The sequence below is a fragment of the Hippichthys cyanospilos genome, chromosome 2 (assembly GCF_059441005.1).
Source record: "Hippichthys cyanospilos isolate Australia breed blue-spotted pipefish chromosome 2, RoL_Hcya_1.0, whole genome shotgun sequence".
Lineage (NCBI taxonomy): Eukaryota > Metazoa > Chordata > Actinopteri > Syngnathiformes > Syngnathidae > Hippichthys > Hippichthys cyanospilos.
The window spans coordinates 3,203,422-3,227,399 of record NC_142370.1 but is presented as its reverse complement, the minus strand read 5'-3'; the positions used below and the strand labels follow the sequence as shown (position 1 = coordinate 3,227,399).

Below are 23,978 nucleotides of genomic sequence, written 5' to 3'. Positions count from 1 at the left end.
TGTATAATGAAATAAAATAATGAAATAAAATGTTTGTACACGCCACACATGGCCACTCCGAGCTGAGGTCTTATGACACCCTGGGCAGCCCATAGAAACAGTGCCCTTGCCCTGCAATGTTGTTATACCCCACAGATGGGACACAGGGCAGAAGATCATATCTTTAGTATTATTTATTGAACAAGTTAGCTTTTTATTGAGACAAGGCAATAGTTTCCTATTACACAATGGATATAAACTGTTGAAAATGTGTTTTTTTTTCAAGTCAATGGTTTGATGTATTTATCGCTTACCTCAAAATTCTACCCAGAATACCCAATTATGACAATGTAAAAAAAAAAAAAAAAGTTTTTTTTTTTTTTTAATTGAATGAAAATAGAAACTTAAGAAATCATATTTGTACATAAGTATTGACAGCCTTTATTTATTACTTTGTTGACCCAACTTTGGAAGCAATTGCAATCAAAAGTCTTTTTCAATATGATACTGCAAGCTTAGCAGACCTATGTTTAGGCCGTTCAGAGTTTTGAAGCCAATTCTTTGAGATCTTTAATGTGTGCTTTAGGTCAATGTCCTGGTGAAAATGAACATTCACCTCAGTCAGAGGTGATTAGTGCACTGGAGCAGGTTTTCTTGCATAATATCTCTGTAAATTGCTGCATTCATCTTTCTATTCCGACTAGTCTCATTTCTGCTGCTGAAAAAACATCCCTGTAGCTTGATGCTGTCGCCACCATGCTGCACTGTAGGGATGATATTAGCCTGGTGATGAGCAGTGTCTGTTTTCTCAAAACATGACACCTGGCATTCACACCAAAGAGTTCAATCTTTGTCTCATCAGACCAGAAAATTTTATTTCTCATAGTCTTACATCTCTTCGTCTTACAGGTGCCTTTTGGCAAATTCCAGACAGGTTGCCATGTTCCTTTTGCAAAAGAGTGGCTTTTGTCCAGCCACCCTACCAATACAGGCCTGATTGCTGCAGATGATTTCATTCATTCGAGAAGTCCCTCCTCTTGCCACAAGAGGAACGCTGGAGCTCTTGACAGTGACCATCGGGTTCTTGGCCACCTCTTTGGCGAAACCTCTTCTCTGGTCACTCAGTTTAAACTGCCAGCCAGCTCTAGGAAGAGTCCCGGTAGTTCCTAATGTCTTCCATTTATGAATAATGGATGCGACCGTGCTCATTGAGACCTTCAAAGCAGCAGACATTTTTCTTTATTCTTTCCTAGATTTGTGCTTCAAAACTGTCTTGCACGTCTACAGACGATTACTTTGACTTCATGCTTGGTGTTTGTGAAATGCATGGTAAACCGTGGGACCTTATACTGTATATACAGATGTGTGCCTTTTGAAATCATGCACACTCAACTGAACTTACCACAGGTGGACTCTGATGATCAGATGAAAAAGAATGCGACATGCGTCATGGCAAACGCTGTGAATTCTTATGAAAATGTTATGTCTTAGTCACAGGAGCGATTAGCGACAAATTGGGGACCCGATCAATTTGTTGGGTCGGGCGTGGCTGGTACAAAAAGAGCAGCGATAAGCAGGAATACTCAGAGATGGGTCAATGGAGAAAAATACACTTGTTTGGTGTTTTAAGTCGTACACATATTTGGTGTTTTAAGGTCGAGGATTTAGTGTTTTAACGTGGCTAAAATTGGTTTTGCGTGATACAGGCCTTGTATGTAGGGGGGTCAATAGCTGTTGACTGTAATCTAATGAAAGTGAATTTTCATCGAACCTACAGTAGATACGTTTACCATTAACGTAAGTAGCCAGTAGTGTAAGTTACTAAGCAAAAAAAAAGTAACTATTACATTAAGGTAATTGCGGCAACACTGCACAATTACCTATGCCGTATAAGGGTGTGCGTGTGTGTGTGCCTGTGTGTTTGAGCCAAAGTGCAAAATGACAACACATTTTATGAAAGATCTTTTATTAGATTTATTTACAACTATTGAAACTATGTTTGTAGCTATACTCTGATAGCAATGAGATGTTTCTACTTCCCGTTTGTAAATTAAGTCTCAAAAAAGGCTCGTCAAACTCAAATCATATGCATAAACAGTCAAGATACAGAAACTTCAACTTCATGTTTGTAACGTTTACTTCCTGCTGGAGGCTCCTAGCATCTAAGTTCTGTCTCTTATGAGGGCGCCGTGAAGGATTTACATTTAGCAGCTTACTTAAAAAAATAAAATTGCCATCTTATTGGAGTGTTCTCATGATGCCCATTTGCATCCATGCTTATGAGCTCTCCTACACGCAACATGCAAACTCCTCACAGGAGAGCTGTGCTGAGATTCAAACCCAGAAGCTCTCAACAGAGGTAGATGTGCTGACCACACCACCATCACCTTGCCTGTAATTATGATAATTACTACAATGAATTACATTTCCAGGCAATGACGCATACACATCATATCACAAAACGTCCCCTACTCTTCTATTATTACAATATTTTACAAACTGACAGAGATACTGGATGTTCTCATTGTACAAACAGAAGAGACACTGGTTGTTCCAAATCTGTGGGTTTTCATGTTTTTCTCTTCCTCACAAAGACAGCACAATGAGGGTGAAGAAGCTGAAGGAGAGTGAAGCAACAGTATTGAGCGGAGCTGATGGCAGTGAGGAGCCATCACTCGCTAATATCTTTTTCTGAGGTATTGTGATCGGTGGCAGGCCCTTCTTTCTTGTTTCTCGTTGTCTTGCCTTCGAGTCCTCCCCATTTTTCATGGGTTCTTTCCACTGCTCTGGAGTGGGAGTCGGTGCAGTGGTAACTGTCCTGCTGCTGATGTCCATTTGATGGTACAACTCTGTTCTTGCAAGAGCAAGCGCACCCTCTTTCTTCTCCTCTTCCTCACCCGAGTGGGGGTTGGGCTTGGGTGTCACGAGAGGAAGAGGAGGAGAAGTGGTTGTCTGTGGCAGCGGGGTGGTCATGCTTGCTTTGGTAATGATTCCCGCCTCATGGTATGACCCTGTTGTTGCGAGAGTAAGAACAAGCAAATCCTCTTCCTCTTTCTTACCATAGGTGAAGTTTGGCTTTGATGTCACAAGAGGAGTTTTTGGTGGAGGTGTGTTTCTGCTAGTTCTGCTGGTCATAACTGCCTGGTAGAATGATTCTGTTGTTGCAGCAGGAAAAAGAAGCATACCCTCCTCCTCTTGCTCTTCTCCACTGTCATCATCATCCATGCCAGGAGCTGTAAAGCAAACCCCAGAACAACATTTTACTGCGCTGACTCAAACCGCAGAGTGATTCAACCTGACCCTGTACCGTTAAAGAAGGAAGGGATGAAAGATTTGAGTGGGATGAAAGACTTGAAAGAATTTAAGGAATGATACATGGTGCTTGCCCTGTAAACCAGTGGTTCTCAAAGTGGGCTTTGCGCACCTCCGGAGGTCCATGGCTTGACAGCAGGGGTCAATGAAATACATTTTGGAACTCATTTAGTTTATGTTTTGAAAGTTACAGATTTGTGCCTTGTTTGGCTTAGTCTGTTTTGGCGCTGTCTCTGCCAGCTGTTGATCGTGCATTTTGTGGGAGCCCTGCCTATCTAGTTTCTAAAATGAGGGTACTACTAGTACCTGTGGGGGGGACTTAAAGGAACTTCAGGGGGTACTCAAGATTTTAAATAAAACAAAACATTTTAAAAATACAGTAGGCCCCCATGTTAGGAGATTCCGCGGTTGGGCTCGTAAGGCGAATTCACCGCATGATGGGCAATCCAACCCTATGTTAAATAGCTAATGCGTTTAGAACCCCAGGTAAAAATATCAAAATTGTACATACATATTAAATATTGGTTACAAAATGGTATAGTAAATGCTACATATATATAATATACATGTATACACAGAAATAAAAAATATAGAAAGGATTTATTTACCTTTGAGTGGCGCTTGTTATGGCCATATTCCCTAGTAAGGGTAGCCTAGGCTCTGCTAGCTGCCTATTTCTTGATTCTCTCCAGCTTTGTTCCCATATAAATCATCTTTTTACTTCTCTCTTTAACATCACTAGCAATCTTGGGACCCATAACTAACACATTCAAGTTTGAATTAAGCAGTAAAATGCACTATAAATACGGTTTCATAGCCACTCGCGATAGAACAAAGCTTTAACATTCCGCCATTTTGAAATGAGTGAGGCTGACCAATAGCAGACCAGGATCTCCGTGAGGAGACACTGAACAAAAGCGGACCAGCATTGTAGTGACGCGTTGCATGGAGGCAGTAAGACAACAGAACAGAAAGTATGTGCAATCACCTAAAAACACCTGCAGATGAAGGCAAGACAAAACAAATACAGCCAACCCCCTAGAGTCATGACGAATGTTTTTGTCGCAAAGCAGGGAAAATACCATAAAGACGGGACAAAAAAACTCAGTATTCCACATCACAACATGAAAAAAAACATAAGACCGGGACTCTGTAACCCGTGTGTCCGCTGTAATTATTGAATTATTGACATGTTTCAAGAAACTATATATTCATAAAAATGTTTTATGTAGGTTATTCAATTTCATTATTGTAAAAACTCAGATTCTCCCTCATACAAGAATGGTTTGACCCAATCTGTTCTGCCACCTCTCGTTACATGTCAAGTTAATGATTTATTTTTGTGAACACATCTCTAATATCATGGTAATGATTTATTTTTGTGAACACATCTCCAATATATTCCCAAAAGAGGACACTTTAAATTGAATATTTTTCTGTGCACAAATATTTATTTCTTTTTGAGAACAAGTCTGACACTTCATGTTAATTATTTTTTGGGGAACAAATATTTATTCATAATTAAGTTAATGATTTTTTTTTTGTGAAGAGATCTCTACTGGTATCCCCAAACCTGATGCTTTAGCTTTAACATTTTTCTGTGAACAAATATGTATTTATAATAATTTCTTTTAGAGAGCAGGTCTGACACTTTATGTTGATTATTTTTTGTGGACAAAATATTAACAGTAATTAAGTTAATGTTTTACTTATAAATGCGTGCATGTATTTTACACTTAGGCCTTCAGCAATGTCCTGCTTGTGGAATTATATTTGTGCCACAATCATGAGCGATTTTGAGTGAGCAAAATCCATTGTTGCTCGCTCAAACTCTTATTGCGAGCTAAAGATCTTTTTCTTTGCTCAAAATAAATCCTTGCTCGCTCAATATAGTTCAAGAAAAAAAGCAAACAAGAAAAATAACACGCAAGAAAGGAGCACACAATAAAAAAGCAGCAAACAAGAAAAAAGCAAACAAGAAAAGGGATACAAACAAGAAAAAGGACGCAAACAAGAAAAGGACACGTGCAAGAATAAAGACGCAAACAAGAAAAAAGATTCAAACAAGAAAAAAGAAGCAATAAGCTGCACTGAGGTTTTCCTGTTTTAAAATTGCTGTTGCGGGTTAGTTGTTTGTGTTTTGATTAGCTGTTGCACTTATTTTTTGTTTTATTTAGTTTTTAGTTCTTGCATTTTTAAAATTTGTTTAGCTGTCATTTTTGGCACTTCAGGGCCACCGTAATGTATTCTGTAACAAAAAAACAATGTATCATGTAAAATGGCATGTTAAAAAAGTGTGTGCATACATTAGCACTAAGCTAATTATGATAATATCATACCACATAGGTTGTTTTCACATGTTTGTAGTTTTTCTGGACATTTGGAGCATGAATCTCCCTCCACGTAAGGGCGCTCATCTTCGTAGTTTCCACTGTACACAAACACACACACACACACACACACACACACACACACATATATCAGTGCCAGCATATTGCAAAAACCCCACAGGAGGCTAAGCTTACTGCACAGTGGCATTTTAATAGTTTTATATAATCATTCATTTGCATACAGATAATGGTGAAAAGCAGCGCTGACACTGGGTTATACTTTGTTTAGTCCTCGCATTAGCTTAGGTACATAAGAAAATGTAGCTCTAGTGCTGAGTAGATGTTCTGTGAGCAATAGATTTGCAGAGGTGGGTGCACTAGTAAATTTGGCTGGTCCGTCATTTGTCTTTTACAACGGCGTATTAGGGTCACCTAATTAAAAAAAAAAAAAAAAGAAAAAGAAAAAGAAAAAAAGACAAGATTCAAATTCATCACATTGAGATAAAAAGTTACCTGACTTAGATACAATTCAGCAGGGTCCGATTTCAAGTCATTGCACAGAGATAAAAAGTGGGCCCGGTGAGATTTCAAGTCACCACGTCGAGATTTAAAGTAATCGTGCAATTGCATCATAACTCTGTAGTCATTGCAATATTACTTGTTTGGAAACTCCTGAAGTAATATGTCCGTGGCAGAATCCACCCAAAGGCAACATACCACCATCAATGAGTGGGACAGTGAACTATAGTGCTGGGTATTGTGTCTTAAAAGTGTGTTGTGATATTTTGCAATGCAGAAAAGGAGGATTGCCATACGTATTGCAATACAGTATATTGGGCAATGTTTGCAAAAAAAACAAAACATCAAAGGCATATATTAACAATGACTGAAAAAACAGAAGGAAATTATCAGAAGACAAATTCTATTCTTTTTATGAAGCCACACATTATTGACATCGATGAGCACTCGACATAAAAAAAAAAGCAGCATCTCCACATTTTTTATATTTCAAGCATGCCCCTGACTATGTTAAAATGTCCAGAGCAGGGGAGAATACTCTTTCACATGGCGCTCATGGGGCCTCTTATTGCGCACTTCTTTTTCTGCGATTTTTGCTCTTCGACTGTAAAACAGATCCGTAACGTCACTCGCTTTGGTGAAAAAATACAAACAAAACAAAAACCAAGGAGAATTGTATTGTTATAATTTATCAAATACAGTGATACCTCAACAAACAGTCATTTATGTACATTTTTTTTCTTCATATGATGAAACTTGCTTAGCGTATAAAAGAAACGAAACAAAACTTGAAACTCAAAAATTCCCATTTGAATTAAGCACAACATGAGATTCAACTGCTTGTTAATATGGCTGAACAGGCGAAGGAAGCCTGAGATAAGACTACAAATGTTATCGTCGTATGATGAAGTTTTCTTTTCCTGCTGTTTGTACTCCTCCTCTGCCGCCACATTGGCTTTGGAACATGTTGTCATTCAAAAGGTCATGTATTGTAACATTTGATGTGCTGTTTTTGAAGTGCTTGGATTTACATTTTGTCACATCCCTGCCATGTCTTGTCTTATTTTTGTTCTTTGTCTTATTTTTGTTATTTGTGTCTAGGTGAGGTGCTGCTTCCACCAAGAGGGGGCTGGGTCGCTGGCCATGCACACCTGTTACCCGTTTGTCATCAAGGGCTTTCAGGCTGGCCAGCGCAGGACAGCGTTACTGGGTTATCCCTTCGCTACGCTCCCTGCTGCCAAGTGAATTCTCTAGTGTTGCCGCCCCGCATCTCCTCCTTTGTGTTTGTACTTTGCTCTTTTGGAATTTTTGCTTATTGATGATTTTTGTTGCTTCTTTGTCCTAGTCGCTCTCCTGCAGACCCAGCTCCCTCGTGGCGTCGACTCCTTGTTGGACTCATTCTCCTAGACAGTTTAGTCTCTCTTTATGTTTGTACTTTGCGTTTTTTGTTGTACTTTGCCAGTTTTGGACTATTTCTGTTTCCACGCCTAGAATGCGCTTTCCGTCCAATAAACGGTTACACACTATTTCCTCCTTGAGTGTCTGGTTGGGATCCTTAACTCGCCTGAGTCCTGTGGTTACTCGTGACAAATTTAGTGATTTGATTCACGTGTGAAACACGATTCATAACATAAAAAATCATGATACGAAAGCCACTCCAGAGTAAATTGATTTAAAAAAAATAATAAAAAATTATCAAAAGGTGTTTCAAAACTGATGGGCGATATACTTTTTTGGAAACTGTCATATTATATGCATATTGCGTCACTTCGCAATACAATGTATGGATATTATTGCCCAGCGCTAGTGAATTTTTGCTTTGGTAACTTGCAGTTTTGTTATTTAACGTTATTCCAAATACTAAGTAGAACGCACGTATGAGAATGGCTATGTGCTAAGCTCATGTGATGCTTGGACACTCTGAAGCTTCTTTTGCATCAGATTATGGAAATATGTTCTTTTCCGTTCATAACTTTGGTGCCTGGTACTTACTGGAAAAGCATGATAAAAATACTGTAGTAATTAATTTTCATTCAACTTTGCCATTTCATTAACTGAAATATAGAAACAGTGCCACCTAGCGACCTAAATACATCACTGTTTCAAATTAAATCCATCGTCACATGAGCCTGAAGTAGATCGTCCTATAAATTTTTATCCATCCATCCATCCATCATGATTCAAACTAATCTTCCTTCGTACTTGGATTCAGCTAGAAATACGTGGAGTAAATGCATGGAGTAAGCTATTTAATATGCATCAATTTTTTAGAGTCGCAGCCTTGCTGGTGCTGATCCCAGCTGACATCGGGCAGTAGGTGGGGGATACCTCGATTGGTGGTCAGCCAATTGCAGGGCACACAGAGACGAACAACGAACAATGCACCCAATCACAACTAAGGACATTTTAGTATGTTTGATTCAAGTGACATGCATGTTTTTGGATTGTGGACTCGGGGAGACCGTGCAAATTCCACACAGGAGGGCTGGAGCCAGGTGGATTTGAACCCAGGTCCCTAAACTACGTGGCAAAAATGCTAGCCACATCTCCACCGAGCCGACGCTTTTTAATTCAAGTGTGATAAAGGATGTTGGTACACTAAATTCTTTTAAATGTTCACTTAGTAGCATACAGGATGAACTGGTTGAAGTCGTGAAGCCATGGAAGGACAAACTTTAATCAGTCTTTATTTTTATTTAGTCTTCCTTTGTGTATTGTAATGCACGTAATAGTAACAGCACAGTATTTTTATTTAGTGTTCCTTTGTGTATTGTAATACACGTTAGAGTACCAGCATAGTGTGAATGTATACCATACATGTCAAAAAAGCCCGGTTGTAATTCTATTTTCAACATGAATAGGAATTGTTCCGAGCCAATATGTAGACAAAGTGATTCAGTAAAGGCAGCTCAGGCTCAATCTACCGGTATGACAATTCGCACCAAGATTTGAGACCATGATATATCAATACAAAGTAGAGCCGCAATGCAATTTGTCAATTTTTGAATGACACATTGGAACTTTAGCAAGTTTAATTTTTGGTTATTGTAGAGTATGGTCTAAATCAATTTTTCTAATTGCAAGACGCTTTTAAATGAGCGAGGACCATTTTCAAGGGATGCCAAAGATAATACTGTTTCAGTAACTACCCTGTCAGTGAAACTAGCGCTACAAACTATATAAATCACAATACAAATCTGAATACAGTACTAAAGATCCCTATCTTATAAAATGCAAGTCCTCCTGGATGGTCTCAGTTGCAAGCTGTCTTTGTTGAACTCATTGCAGACAAAATAGAAAGCATCAGCTTTTTCTGTCATAAAAAAAAAACATTTTAAAACTACAGCTGTTACAAAGCCAAGCATACTTCAAGTAATAATAATAATAATAATAATAATAATAATAATAATAATAATAATAATAATAATAATAATAATAATAATAATAAAACAGATCCACAGTACTTCAGGTTCATGTGATGATGGATTTGATTTGAAACAGTGATGTATTTACAGTAGGCCACTAGGCAGCATTAGGTGTCCTTTTCCATGACGGATAAGAACATTATATTTCCCTGATCTGATGCAAAAGAAGAATCGAAGCATCCCAGCAGCAAATGATTAGCTTAGCACGTAACCATTCTCATGTGTGCGTTCTACTTAGCATTCGGAATCAAGTTAAATATCAAAACTGCAACTTACCGAAGCGATAATTCAGTGTTCCACTCATCGATGGTGCTATGTTGGTTAATTTTCCTGTGACAATTCTGCCATGGACATCTAACATCAGGAGTTTCCAAACAAATTATATTGCAATAATTACAAATTAATAATGCAATTACATGACTATAAATCTTGGCCCAGTGATTTTTGATCTCAGCGGGATGACTTATTCTCGCCGAGGGACTTTTTATCTCCATGCGGTGACTTGAAACCCGCTGACTTGGCTCGGTCGTGAGGCTTTGAAATCTTTTCTTGTGACTACGAATCCAAATTGTGTGGGTTTGAATTATTTTCTTGTGACTATGAATCTAAAATCTGTGAGTGCAAAGTCTTTTCAATACAATTCTTGCTTTTACGACAGTGAGGTTTCACAACACACAACTTCACGTCTGTGCACAAACCCCTCCTGTGTATTGCCACCTGCCTGTGGTTATGAATCTGTCTGCTGTATAATCTGTATGCTCCCCATTGACAATGAGTTGCTGGCTGGCTGTAGTAAAAAAAAATAAAATAAAAAAAAAATGTCGGAAAGTTATGACCGATCACCGCCAAAATTCACATGCACATTCCTACAATTGTCTTCACCCTGTAGAAATATAAAAAAATATCATCACTAACACAGGTGGTAATTTAAAACTGGTGGGAACTTCTCAATGTTTTAAACGACACCTGAACGTGACAAACTAAGTCAGGAACCATTGCCTTCTTTTTTCAGAGTTAAAACATTTGATTTGTCATCACGCTAGAGTTGCCGCATACTGAGAGGTGGGCTGACATCCTACGGTCAGGGTAACTGAGACTTCACTCAAGCCCACTCCTGTCAATGTTATGTCTGTCAGTCTTTCAAAATATGTCATCATTCATCAGCAAAATGGATGCCCGTCAGCGATGTGACCTTACCTCAGTATTAATGTTAATGCCCACCTCTGAATACCAGCTATTCTAATAAGTACCACTGTCAGTGTTGTTAACGCTAGCTCTTGCAATCATGAGAAGTTTGCACTGACGCTGGGTAGTAGTTGCACACCAGGAAAGAGATCTTCTCCCATGCCAGACCCTCCATGTTGTCACAGAGGTGGGCAGCACAGCCCACCCTGTGAGTATCCGACCACACCATCTGCAAAGTCATGGCAAAGTCTCACATGTCACTCACATCCACCAGACTTTGAAAGAAGTAACCTTCTTCAACATGCTGAATATGACAGATGGAAAATCTTTTACAATATGACACACAGGGAGAGTCCGTCATGAGCCCAGTTTCTAGGCCAGATACTAATGAAGGACAAACAGGGTTTGGGGATGCACAAAGGGGACAAAGCCTCACATTGCGCACATCTGACCCAGGAACACTTCTTGGTGATTTGTGTGTGTGCGTGTGTGTGATTGTGTGTGTGATTGCATGTGTGTGTGTGTGTGTGTGTGTGTGTGTGTGTGTGAGTGTCTGTGTCACTGACCTGTGTGTAGTGTCCACACATCTTGTCTTCATCACAACTGTTGTTATGGAAGTCAAAGTTGACACGCTCTACAAACATGCATGCCAATACACACATGCACGCGCACACACACACACACACACACACACACACACACACACGCACACACACGCACACACACACGCATTTTTAGTGATTGGATTTTGGAAAAAAACGCGACGACTATTACTGTCTGTGGTGATATCCCTTAGAAGCGGAGCCTTCGTTGGCTCCAAAGCAACGAGCCTCCAAATTGTTTTCAGAGTACCCAAACTGGTTCCAAAGCAACAAGCCTCCAAATTGTTTTCAGAGGACCCAAACTAAGAGTTTGGACACATCCTGCAGTAAATGTGTCCTGTGCTTTGCTGTTAATATTGTCTTTTCTTGTTTGAATACATCTTTGTTTGAAAAAAGATCAAATATAGGATTAACATACTGTAAAATGAAATATAAAAATGAAATACAGTGCAATTCCCGCATTTAAGTCCAACATAGGCCTTGAAAGAGATGCTACAATGCAGCAATGCACTGCTGCAGTGAAAGAGAGAGCAAATGAAGAACGTAGTACTAACCAATACAAAGCAAGCTTGGAGAAAACAAATTATGGTCGTACTGCACTCTATTTTCCGATTTACAGAATAGACTTCAGTATTACATAATGGGAGATTTCTCTTGCAGACTTTGCGCAACGGCCTCGGTAGGGGAGCGGCACAGGGGCAGACTGGGGGCAGAGCCTGAGGCAGAAGACGAGGACAGCCTGACTCTGGAGCCAGAAGGCACGGCTGGGAGAACTACAAGTCGATCAAGGCCGGCTACAAATTGACTCAAAAGGTAATGGCACCCTCCTCCATCGAGAAGAAGATCGTCTGGCTCATCATGGCGGTCATCAACACCAACACAGTCGCCGGGCTGATGCTCCTCGTCAATACCATGCGCAAGGAGGATCAGAGGAACGCGGCTGACGTTCTAGAGATGCTCCAGAGGATCATCTCAGTGATGAACGTGTGCGGACAGAGGCAGGACATGCGCTGGAACGACAAGTGCTGAGGGGAAGGGCAGGAGGTGACAAAGGTGGGGAAGGAAACATCGAGGACCAGGCAGGCCGTTTTGACGTGCAGGCCCACCTACACCACGCCACGGCAGAGGAGAAGGAGGACGACAAGGTGATCTTGATCGAGTTTGCCAGGGAGCTACCTGACACCCAGTCAGATCCGTCAATGGGTGATTTGCTCCTCGCTGCGTTCGGCAACTACGCCGGCTACGCCTGGCGGCCTCAGACCCGATCTTGCTAGGTACAGGTTTTTCAACTGATTTTGTGCTAAGGGCGTGACTTCAGAAGCGAGGAAGAACAAGGCCTTGGAGCAGCCGTCCGGCAGGAGGAGGAGCAGGGTCAAGGAGGGCAGGAAGGAAACGGCGTGTGACAGGAACTGGTACAAGTCCAGGAAGCTGACCGGAGCCCACAAGTCATACACCAACAGGCTAAAGTAATTGTTGAAGGGCAAGGGCCAGATAGCCGGCAAGACGTGCTGTGGCAATAGTGACATCGGGATTCAACCTAAATAATTTGTGATTATATATAGAAAAATGCAAATTTTGCTTTTGTTGAGTAAAATTAAAATGTTTCTGCATGCTTTCTGCAAGTGTAAAGTATCTGGTGTGAAAATTGAGTGATTTATTTGTTGTTAAAAACCTAGGTCAAAATTGCACTAAATAAAAACATTTGAAGTTGATATTTTGGGCAAAACCTTATAAAATAGGTTAAATATTGCTTTTGCTCCCGAAAATATAATTATCCCTGCATTTGGTGATTTTTGTGCATCTAGTGTAAAATCTGTGGATTTTACAGCCATTTTAAGTTTTGTTATACTTATATATACATAAAAAAAAATAATAATAATCAAGATTTAATTTGGTCAAGGACCTAGATTTTTTTTTATGCTGCTGCATATGAGGACTCAGTGCCAACAACTTTCGTCCGGTGGCACTGACACCCATCATCATGAAGTGCTTTGAACGACTACACCTGTCACACAAAAAAAAAAACATCCTGCCCCCAGCCTGGACCTGGCCACACCCAACACCTCCCACTGACCATCGACGGTGCTGCAGTGGAGAGGGTGAGCAAGTTCCAAGTTCCTGGGTTGTGCACATCAGCGATGACCTCTCCTGGACCACCAACACTGCATCTCTGGCAAGTGCGGCGCCACCCATCATGACCACATTCTACAGAGGAACCATTGAAAGCATCCTCACCAGCTGCATCACCATGTGGGGCGGGAGCTGCACTGACTATAACAGGAAGGCTCTACAGTGCATCGTGAGGACAGCTGAGAGGATTATTGGTGCTCCACTCCCCTCCCTGCAAGACCTGTACACCACCCACCTCAGAAGCAAAGCCATCACAATTGTCACCGATACAAGTCACCCTGCACATAGTCTGTTCAGCCTCCTGCCCTCCGGAAAAAGGTACAGGAGCCTCCGCTCCCGCACCACCAGACTCAGGAACAGGTTTATCCACCAGGCCGTGAGACTACTGAACTCTCCCCCCTTCCCACCCGTGAAACTGCTAAACCCCCCCCCCCCCCCCTTCCCCCTCCCACACTAAGCCCCAGCCAGAAGAAACACCTAGCTGGCAGTCAAAGTTTAGGTCATTGGACACTTTGCTCATGAACTTGCAAAATTTGCACAGACTTGCTGCTGCCATATTTATTTATAATTTATAATATTTATTCATTATTTATATTTATATACTTCTATTGCACTAGCGATTACACTTAGAACTATAACAACTACCTCAAATACACACAGCTGGGACAGCCACAATCAGAGTTGTCTTGCTTTGTCTCGTACTGTTGGATTGTCTTGTCATACGCTGCTACTTATGTCTTGTCTTGGGGTACTCTTGCCATACTTGGTTTTTGTTATTAGTTTTTAGGTTTAGTTTTTAGTTTAGCAACACTAGGCAAAGTAGCCCTAACATACTGCACATTACTATTGTCAAGAATCTAGTTTTAGGATTGTTTCGTCTTGCGCACCTGCACTTTGTTATTGTACATATAAAACGCAGAGGATAGTGAGAAACGCGATTTTGATTCTTTTGTATGGTAAGCGCATGTGAAGAAATTCACAATCAAATTGGTTTTGACTTTGACTTGATATGCCTAAGGTAGGTGCCTGTTTTGGTTTTGGGTAGCTAGCTGCTTTGGTTTTGACAATATTCAAATTTTAAGTTTTTGAAAATAGGCCCCCTACGGATTGGCCCTGGGCCCTGTTTCCCGTCAAGTAATAGTGAAATCTATGTTCACAGTATATTAAATCATTACATAATAGTATATAGGGGCTTGTTTTTTTTTTTATTTGTATTTTTAATTTATGAATCAATTTGTAGCTGGATCGTTCTGGTCGTAGAAGACATTTGCCTCACATCCGAGCAGGCCTCATCACCTAAAGCACAAGGCTAGGTTGGACAGCACTAACTTGTAATGTGTAATTCACGGTCATGCATCAAAATAAGTAATAACCAACTCACTTAACTAATGGAGTATGAAATGAAGTAAAAGAATAAAGGAAAGTATATGGTAGCTTTTTTGTCATTACACCCGCCCAACTACAAGGCAAGGATAATCAGTTAAATTCGCTAGAACTGTCCAAGTTACACACAAAACTATAACCAACATGGGAATACTGAACTGTAGGGCCTTTTGGCATGCAGCCTAAGTGCAACGCTCCAAGATCTGAGAAAGAAAGGCAAAATATAAGGAGTTGAGGGGGGACTAAATCAAGTCTTCATCACACAACATCGCCACAATATCTTGAGACATACATGTGAATGCTTGGTGGGGGGGCATGACGCAAACCATGATAACGAGCAGACTGATCCCGGCGCATTTGTAGCAGGTCCCAAATTCGGGGTGTCTGCATACTGTTTGTGTGTGCGTAAGAGTGTGCTTCAGCTGATAAACGAAGCATACTGTGCAAATTAAAAAGGTGGGACTACTGTCTATTTGTCAGTCCAAAGTGCGCTTGGTAGGAGGAGGGAGGTATAGATTTGTAGTGTCTGGAAAAATTCCATCCAGGACAAAAACTCCAGAATACAGTTGTTTTTAAGAAGGTACATAAACATTGTGATCGACCCTGAGTTCATAGTATGAGACTCTAAACAAGGCTTCAATTAGCCAAAATAGCAATCAATTACTTTGAGATGAAATGCCAACTTCTCTACAATGACAAGACAGTCTACTCAAGGATTCTATATCCGCAACCAAGTTGCGGTTGGATTCACAAGCCACATGGATCTGAGGGTTGTTCGCTTGCCCAAACGCCTCCAAAAAGAACAGCAGCATGTTCTTCAATGCAGTTGTGCCTGTCTGGGAAAACCTTGCAATGAATCAGCAATCCACCAACTGCAATAAGGAGGATCTCCATTATCAAAATTCCAATAATGTAAATGTTCTCCAAGTCCTCTTTGGACGAGATCAATAGACACATCGCCCTCACTCAGGTGTGTATTCACGGGCAGATACCCCAGAGGACCAAGGAAGGTTCCCAGTAGCCTTTTCTCGTCGAGAATTTATTTTCAATAGAGTCGAGAACCCAGTTGACCAATTCCATGGTTAGATTTCTGAATATAATATTGTACCAGACTACTATAGTTGAGGCAGAAGACAGCGCAGGGCAAAGTCAGCAAAGAAAGGGGGTAAGGGAGGGAGAGGAGCAAAACGGAAAGCGTCCACCAAGAGTCGAGAGCCAAGTACAGGTTGAACAATATAATATCAAAATATGGTCAAATTATGTAGTTTGTGATGTAGTCAAATGATTTAGAATGTAATGTGAACAAATGAAGTCCATGATGAGTAATGTCATATGTAATACAATAGCTCTCAGTGACATTGATTGGTATGTGCATCCTTCACACTTACCGAGGAACCACTTCTCTAGTGCCACAGACAGGTCCAGGAGCCCAGTGCCCGCATACAAGTTTTCACCAATATCCATCAGGTCCGGATTGTGGTTCCAGATGCACTTGGCAGCATAGCCCTCAGCCACCTGCTTCAGCATTGGGTCCCATTTCTGGCAAAAACAACAAGTGAGTGAAGGCCTCATAGGTCAGAACAAGCATCATCAAGCTACCCCACATAGTGATAACACGTAGTTTCCAAAAACACTAGGATAAGACACTAGGATAAGACAATCAAAGATGAAAAAGATAATGTCTTTGGTTTGGAATATCAACAAAAATATGTGTGAGCACTGAATCAGTGGCTCTAGCCCCTTGGTTGCTGGAGACAATGATGAGAGTGTTACACAAATAATCTCACTGAACGAGTGGCTGGCTTGTTTTTGTACCAAGCAGGGATTCCAGTCTGTGTGTACCGTATTTTCCGCACTATAAGGCGCACCTAAAAGCCTTAATATTTTTTAAAAGCTGATGGTGCGCCATATAATCAGGTGCACCTTGAATCAATATTGAGATTGGGATTCGTAGATGGGGAATGAACTGATAAAGTAAGCTTTACCTGCTTCTTTTGTGTGTTTACAGTTGAACAAGGTTGGTCATATTGACGTTGAGTTATTATGCTATTGAGAGTTTAGAGTAATTATTTAAGTTATTATTGTTATTACTTTGAGTATTACTATATTGTGATTGAAAATGTTTTAAACTATGTCATTAATTGAGGGTGCTCCTTATAATCCGGTACGCCTTATATATGGAAAAAGTTTTAAAATGTGTCATTAATTGAGGGTGTGTCTTATCATCCGGTGCGCCTAATATTGCGGAAAATACGGTAATTGTCCTTCCTTCCTGGGCTGATCTGCTGAGGTTGGATGCTCTTCACCCCTGTTGGGAAGGTGGTATTATATATTTTAGAAGGAGATCACTGTTGAATGATAAAGGTCTGGTTACCTTTCACCTTGAAAGGCATACTGGAATCCTTTGCTCAACTATGTGCAAGGTATTTTTTCTTTCAAATCATATTTCGAAGCAAAATAATACAAACATCTCTGAATACTTAATTCTAAACATTGTTTTTTTTTTTTTACTTTAGGCCTGTACATGGAATGTGTGGAGCAAGACTGTGAACAGTATTCATTTCAATTTGTAAAACCATGACTAAAACGTAACGCAAACATTGACCTCCCAGCTCAGCTATTTCAATGAGGTGAAAATGTTTCTCGGTGCAATACATAAAAGACCATTTCTGTCTTGGTAGCTGTTGCGTCGTAATGCTCGAGAACTCAACTAGTTATTCCTTGGTGCATCTATGTATGCTTGCTGTCTATTAAAACTGTGTTTGTACTTCTTTGCTCCCAATAAACAATCTAACAATAGTTTTTTATAGGTACAACATGCTAGTAGAATGTAAAAGTGACTATGCCAAGAGTATTTTCTGCGGTGTCAACATTTGTCCTAATGTGTCTACATTTCATCTGTCACAAGAAGGGAAACAGTATTGCTGAGGTTTAATTTACTTAAAAAAAAACGTCTTTAATTAGGGATTTAAGAAAAAAAACTTCTATCATGCCATGAGCCAATCATAGAAATAATTCAAATTTTGTCTGTATTCATTGATTACTTGAAATGCATCCAAGAATGCTCTTATCAGCAAGAAAGCTGAAACCAGGAAAACGACAGGGAGCCACTATAAACAAATCTCCGGTAAAGTCAGCTGTGTTACAGCTGTGAATGACATGTAGTGACTTGAACCAACCCAGTTTATTCACTCAACTGAACATATTTCTCCACTGCTTGGTGGTACTGCAAAATGAATATTATCATTTCAACTGCAGGCTGTTTGCAGCTTGTGCTATAAAGAGCAGCAACATAGCAGTTAAACATACAAATCAGTTGAATTATATTTCAGCATTTGGGGCAGTTGGGGCGGGAGTAGACTACAACTCTTGCTCTCATTGGGTGATATATATATATATATATATATATATATATATATATATATATATATATATATATATATATATATATATATATATATATATATATATATATATATATATATATATACAGTGAGCCCCCGGTTTACGAACTCCCTGTTTTACAAACTTTTCATCTTATGATGAAAAGTCATCATTTTTATTTTTTGTCCCCCTCTTACGCACAAACCTTTCGTCTTAAGAACAATCTAACATGCCGGTCAGTGTGTCCGCACTATTTTTTTCGCTTTGCTGCGTCAACAAATTAACTATTCTCGCATGACACGGAATCGCCGATATGCTATTGGTCTTATAAGGTCACAGTCACGGAGATGCCGATATGCTATTGGTCGATTAAGGTCACAGTCCCGGTCTCAGTCACGGACATGTGGATATGCTATTGGCCGGCGTCACGTCAATCACAGAAATACCGATATGCTATTGACCGAACGCCTTCATCTAGCTTGATGGTACAGCTGGTCGGTGTGTTGTGAAGACTTTGCAAACTTTATCTGTTAGACATGACATGAGTTATATGGAAACGAAGCTGGAGATAATCAAGAAATACAAAGCCAGCCTTGCCCAGGCTACCCCTACTAGGGACAAGTGCCACTCAAAGGTAAATAAATCCTTTCTATGTTTTTTATTTATGATGTTTTCTGATTATATACGTGAATTACAATACGGTGAATTCACCTTATGAGCCCAACTGCGGAACAGATTAATCTCGTAACAATATAGTATATATATATATATATATATATATATATATATATATATATATATATATATATATATATATATATATATATATATATATATATATATATATATATATATATATATATATGGCCGTCAGGGCCAGCAAGGCCTTCTCTGCTAGCCTAACATAACCTGACATCTTTATCATAACTATAATAAACTATAATAACTATAATAACTTTAATGACAGTCAATTTCATTTTAAATTATTTTTTTAGTAAAGATATATATTTTTTTTTTTTTTTTTTTTGTGTCGTATTATATCCATTAGCTCCTTTTAGTGTTGTAGTTTTAAGCTGGGGTTTTTAGCCAATTAGAATTAAGCTAACTTGCTAAACAGCTAAACTGTATGTAATCTGCCTGCTCCTGGAGGCATTCGCTTTAACAGTTGCGGGCTTCCACGCAAGCGCAGATGAATATGTGAGCAGCCTGTATACCTATTAGACAGCTGTAATTGCCAATTGAGTCATAAGGTCTCCATCTATAGGCCTCACGTTGAGTGTGACATGAGTGAATGCTCACTGCAGGAAGGCAGTGGTGCAATGCTCAACAACCAAGCTACGCAGTGTTAGCTTTGGCTGATTGCATTAAAGGCATAGCATAGCTATTAGCTAACCTGTCCCGAGTTCTTTTGGGAATGCCTTTTGTTTGCAAAGGATCAATTAGATGTTTGGAGCTACACTGGGTTTGTAAAGTTCCATTGTTTAACTAAGACAGCAAAGAGACACCAAAGCATGGCTGGACATACGCGCTACGGTGCTTTTAAAAACGTCATGGGACACCTGAGTGGATATACAGTATTGTATATCTCAGTTCGAAGGTAAAGAGGAATCCTCAATGCGCAAAATAGCCTGTTTAGCCCAGTAATGCGTACATGTGCATATGAGGGCTATTCATTCGAGAGTCTGACATCGCAAAAGGCGCACGTGTGAAAATCATGGACCGCCCCTGACATGTGTGTATATATATATATATATATATATATATATATATATATATATATATATATATATATATATATATATATATATATATATATATATATATATATATATATATATATATATATATATATATATAAAATACTGTAGTTGTGTGTGCAAGTTTTTTTTTTAATCAATTTGGATCATAGATGGTTCATCAATAAATTGACTTGGTTAAGACTGAATTAAGGTTGGTATCAGGAAACAGGTCTGAAAATTGTCTGGTCTAACACAGGGCCAACTATGATTATTCAGTTTGACTACCTTGTGGATACCAGATGTGGTCCACTTAACCCCTTGCTGAGAGCAGCGGCCGATGTGCCCAGTGAGGGTTAAAGGACTGTCATTCATTTAGGTAAGTGGGCCAACTGGCAGTGTGTTTTGAGGGTCATTACTGGGTCAAACCAGTTTTGCGGAGATGTGTTGTATTTCCCCATTCGTGCTGACTGTGTCAACTCACCAATCACATCCTAAATGACAAGGGATAAATGCCCTGATGCTGAGTAGGAGCACACTACCAGTCCACCATATAGATTTAAGCATTGATGGGTGTCATATCATACTGCTCACATGAGTTCATGCAGTTCCAAGCTGCCTCACGTCATCAATGTACGAATGAGCACAGTTGGGCTGGGTCAGCTAGCTGTAACTGGCTCCGTGAATACCCATGGCAAACGTACTCAGAGCCTCCCTGCTCCGCCTTTTGCTTGTTAAATCAAGTCAATTCTATTTGTACAGTCCTGAATCACCACAGTCTCAAAGGGCTTCACAGGGTCACAGAGAACATCACAATCCACGGGCCGGATTCTGAACGAATCCCTCACACACTAATCTGCCTCATTACCAGTCACTTTACCACACACACACACATGCACCTTATAACGCTGCACAGTGTGGGAAAGCTGCTAAATACATAATATTTTGCTGTACATGATATTTTGCTTCATTTTCCTCTTATGTATGAATGTAAGTCTATTATGTTATTAGTGGTTTATTATTGCCCTTTTTGCTCACTTTTGTCAAGTGCCACCTTATAGCCACTTATAGCCACCTTATAGCCTCTCTGTTGTCTTCAACGAGGCTGTGTGAATATGTTCTCCGGCGGACCTTGAGGTATTATGAAAGGAAAGGATGGCTTGTCTTGTCTCCTTCAGCCCTTGGATGTACGCTTGCACATCCCAACAATGGATGTCGGCAGCTGGGGGCCTGGGGGACAGCGAAAGGCAACGTTCCACGCTCTTCTCTCATAACAGTTGTTCCTTGGGTAAAGAATGTCCCAAGTAAGACGATCAGCAAATCATCTCCAAAGACCTCTATTTCAAATAAATTGGACGGGTCCAATGGAAGAGTAACGAGGATGTTTGCGCAAATGAAAAGCGGGAAGGGGAAGACGTCCGGGATTCAGTTGAGAGGAGCTATTTCTATTTTGCGTGTCAGATAGTGATGATGACTTTTACATAAATCAATATTCCGCTGTCAAAAAATAAAGCATTAAAACTTCAAATCCTTTTATTGTTGCAACATTTATTTGAGTATTTCCGTCTACACACACATACATTGCCTCGCACTTGTCTCGTTTCTGCCCTTCCTAACCACAACAGAAATGTGTTTAAAAGTACTGTAATTTCATAATTTTAATAACGCACATCATGTGTTTTAATTGAAAAGCCATGATATGTGTAACCATTAAAGTCAGGGGTAGACCTATGCCTGGGTTTTTTTGTGAAATTTACCCAAATGGATGTAAAAAAAGGGGGGGAGGGGGGTGTCAACTTATGCACTATGTCAAATTGTACACAGAGATATACGGACCGCTTTTAAATTAAAAAAGTTGTGATCATCACAAAATTCGTACTTCCATTGCTTTCTAGAATAATTCAAGTCGATTTGGGTCCATTTGTGGCACATGTGACACATGTATAGTGTTCTCTTGCTATCATTTCTTTCGTGCCCCCAGTGCCTTGCGTATTTTTCTTTTTTCATTAATAAAAAAGCGATACTGCCAAGAGACATGCTGTGAAGGTTTCCTGCATGCCAAACAGACATGTTGACTGTAATTGCACATGCCTTGGGCAGTTCTCTGACATCAAAATAGATCGAAGCTCACCAAACATGAAAACAGGGAAGAAGAGTTTACACTTCCACTTACACAATTCCAATTTGTTACAACAGCATTTGTAACATCTTCCGAGAACTGTGTTTTGCCCTCACAGTACTCCTTCAGCCACGTCTTCTCTCTCACTTGTGAGAGGGCTACAGGAAGTACTGTAGTCAATGTCGAAAGCTTGGACAAACCTCGTGGTTCATGGTTTCTCCTACAAGACACTTGATTGGCTCCCAGCACACGGGGGTCCACCGGTTGCGACGGTCTCAACTTATGATGTTTCGAGGTTACGAACGTGCGCAGTAAACAATTGACCATCACCATGGAAGTGAAATTAGATATTATTAAGTGATCTAAAAACGGTGAAATGCCAACAAACAAGTTGTTGCGCGCAAGAAAGACTGTTTTGGGGTTTTGTTGATGTAATAAAAGTGACGGTTGAAATCCACCCTGCCTCTCTGCTGCCATTCTTGCCGGCCGTGTGCACGTCCGCACGGCTTGCAACTGAATGACGCGCACGTGCGCCAGGGCGAAAATGGCCGCCATGCTGTTTCTGGTTGCACCGCTCTTTAAAGCAAGAGTTCTCTACAAAATCAAATGCGGTCAAATAACATAATTTATCCGACTAAACGGGGGCTAAAAGGGGCAGAACAATACTTTACGGTACAGTACGTATAGAGTAATCTGTTTTATTTATTGATTGATTTTTGTTATTATTTGTATGATGTTCCAATTTACACTGAAATTCGGGTTAAGAACGTCCTAAGTCGAGGACCCCTGTATACTAGTTCCCCAAACAAAAGACACATTTTGTTTCCCCAAAATTAAGGCCAAAAGTAAAAGTTCTTCAAATAAAAGACGCTGATAGACTGAACCAACGTACGAGTCCATCCTTGTCCACCCACAGGAATATTAATATAACCGAGAAAAATGTTATGGCTCCAGCTGATTCAATTTAGAGTGCACTGGTTAGAGAACACAGAAAGGTAATCCATTTGACTCATTGAATAATTGCTGTCTTTTGGCATATACACACAATCAGAAACTACGTGAGACACAGATGCAGCTCAACTTCAAAATTGATGGTAAAATGAACTCAAACCGCATTGTGAGAAAAAGGAAAAACAGCTTCGAGCGCATTCAGCATGAGGGGCGAGGCGTTCACCGACCGCACACAAAGTAAAAATTTGAAACACGCTTAATGTGCAACACATATGTAACTTAGGGATTTGAACACAAGAAAATATGAACAATGTACAAAAGATGAGTTTTAGTCAGTTTGCTGTAGTTTTAACATTGTTGCCAAAGACACGGTAACATAGAAAATACCAGCATTTGACCTCAAAATTAAGTGCATCTTATATTTGGGAAATTACGGGTAGTTCAAATCATATATATATATATATATATATACACACACACACACATACATGAATCATGCCTAATGGATGCATTGTTTTCCTCCTGCTTACCAGTGGCAGCATTGCAGAGGCACTTGGAGACACTTGCCCCCTGTAGTAATTGTGGAGTTCCACCAGCATTTCCTCCTCATCCTCACTGAGGAGGCTCCATGCTCCAGGAGCCAGCAGCATGCCCAGCAGCCAAACCCAAAGAGGAGCACCTGAGCCCATGGTGCAGTTGAACCAGTGCCCACTCTTCAGCTTTCTGACCTTTGAAGCTCCAATGTGCCCTGCAGTTGCGTGTTGTAAGTACTTGTAGAGACTGAGGAGGTTCAGTCCAAAGGTATCTTTGTGTATGTATTGTCCACAGATGTGTGCCTTGAACGCACTCGCAGCAGCTTTAAGTGTGCAAAGGTCCTCCCTCCACCCGCATACAGATAGACACATGCACACACATACAATGCA

General features: G+C 40.2%; 1 protein-coding gene and 1 long non-coding RNA gene across 2 annotated transcripts in view; one reads left to right on the top strand and one right to left on the bottom strand.

The window, feature by feature from the left end:
- The window catches only part of LOC148426881 (uncharacterized), a 16,445-nt gene extending 8,906 nt beyond the window's left edge, over window positions 1-7,539 (top strand). The window contains exon 3 of the long non-coding RNA XR_015863846.1: window positions 7,242-7,539. This is a non-coding gene — a long non-coding RNA (uncharacterized LOC148426881). The remainder of the gene's footprint in view (window positions 1-7,241) is intronic.
- LOC148426880 (uncharacterized) lies at window positions 1,939-23,978 on the bottom strand. Its single transcript, XM_088403740.1, has 6 exons — window positions 23,586-23,978; window positions 16,254-16,404; window positions 11,317-11,384; window positions 10,870-10,979; window positions 5,631-5,722; window positions 1,939-3,212 (listed from the first exon to the last, which is right to left on the bottom strand). Exons 1-6 carry the CDS (start codon window positions 23,958-23,960, stop codon window positions 2,566-2,568), a joined length of 1,443 nt encoding a protein of 480 aa, XP_088259866.1. The 5' UTR covers window positions 23,961-23,978; the 3' UTR covers window positions 1,939-2,565.

Bases quoted from the DNA above. Each gene is read 5' to 3' on its own strand.
- LOC148426880 (XM_088403740.1), bottom strand. From the start codon at position 23,960: ATGTGTCTATCTGTATGCGGGTGGAGGGAGGACCTTTGCACACTTAAA. The intron at 16,405-23,585 runs GTAAGCAGGAGG...TGTTTTTGCCAG, and splicing joins CCTCTGCAATGCTGCCACTG to AAATGGGACCCAATGCTGAA. The intron at 5,723-10,869 runs GTCAGTGCAAAC...GTTTGTGTACAG, and splicing joins GTGTGCAACTACTACCCAGC to TGGAAACTACGAAGATGAGC.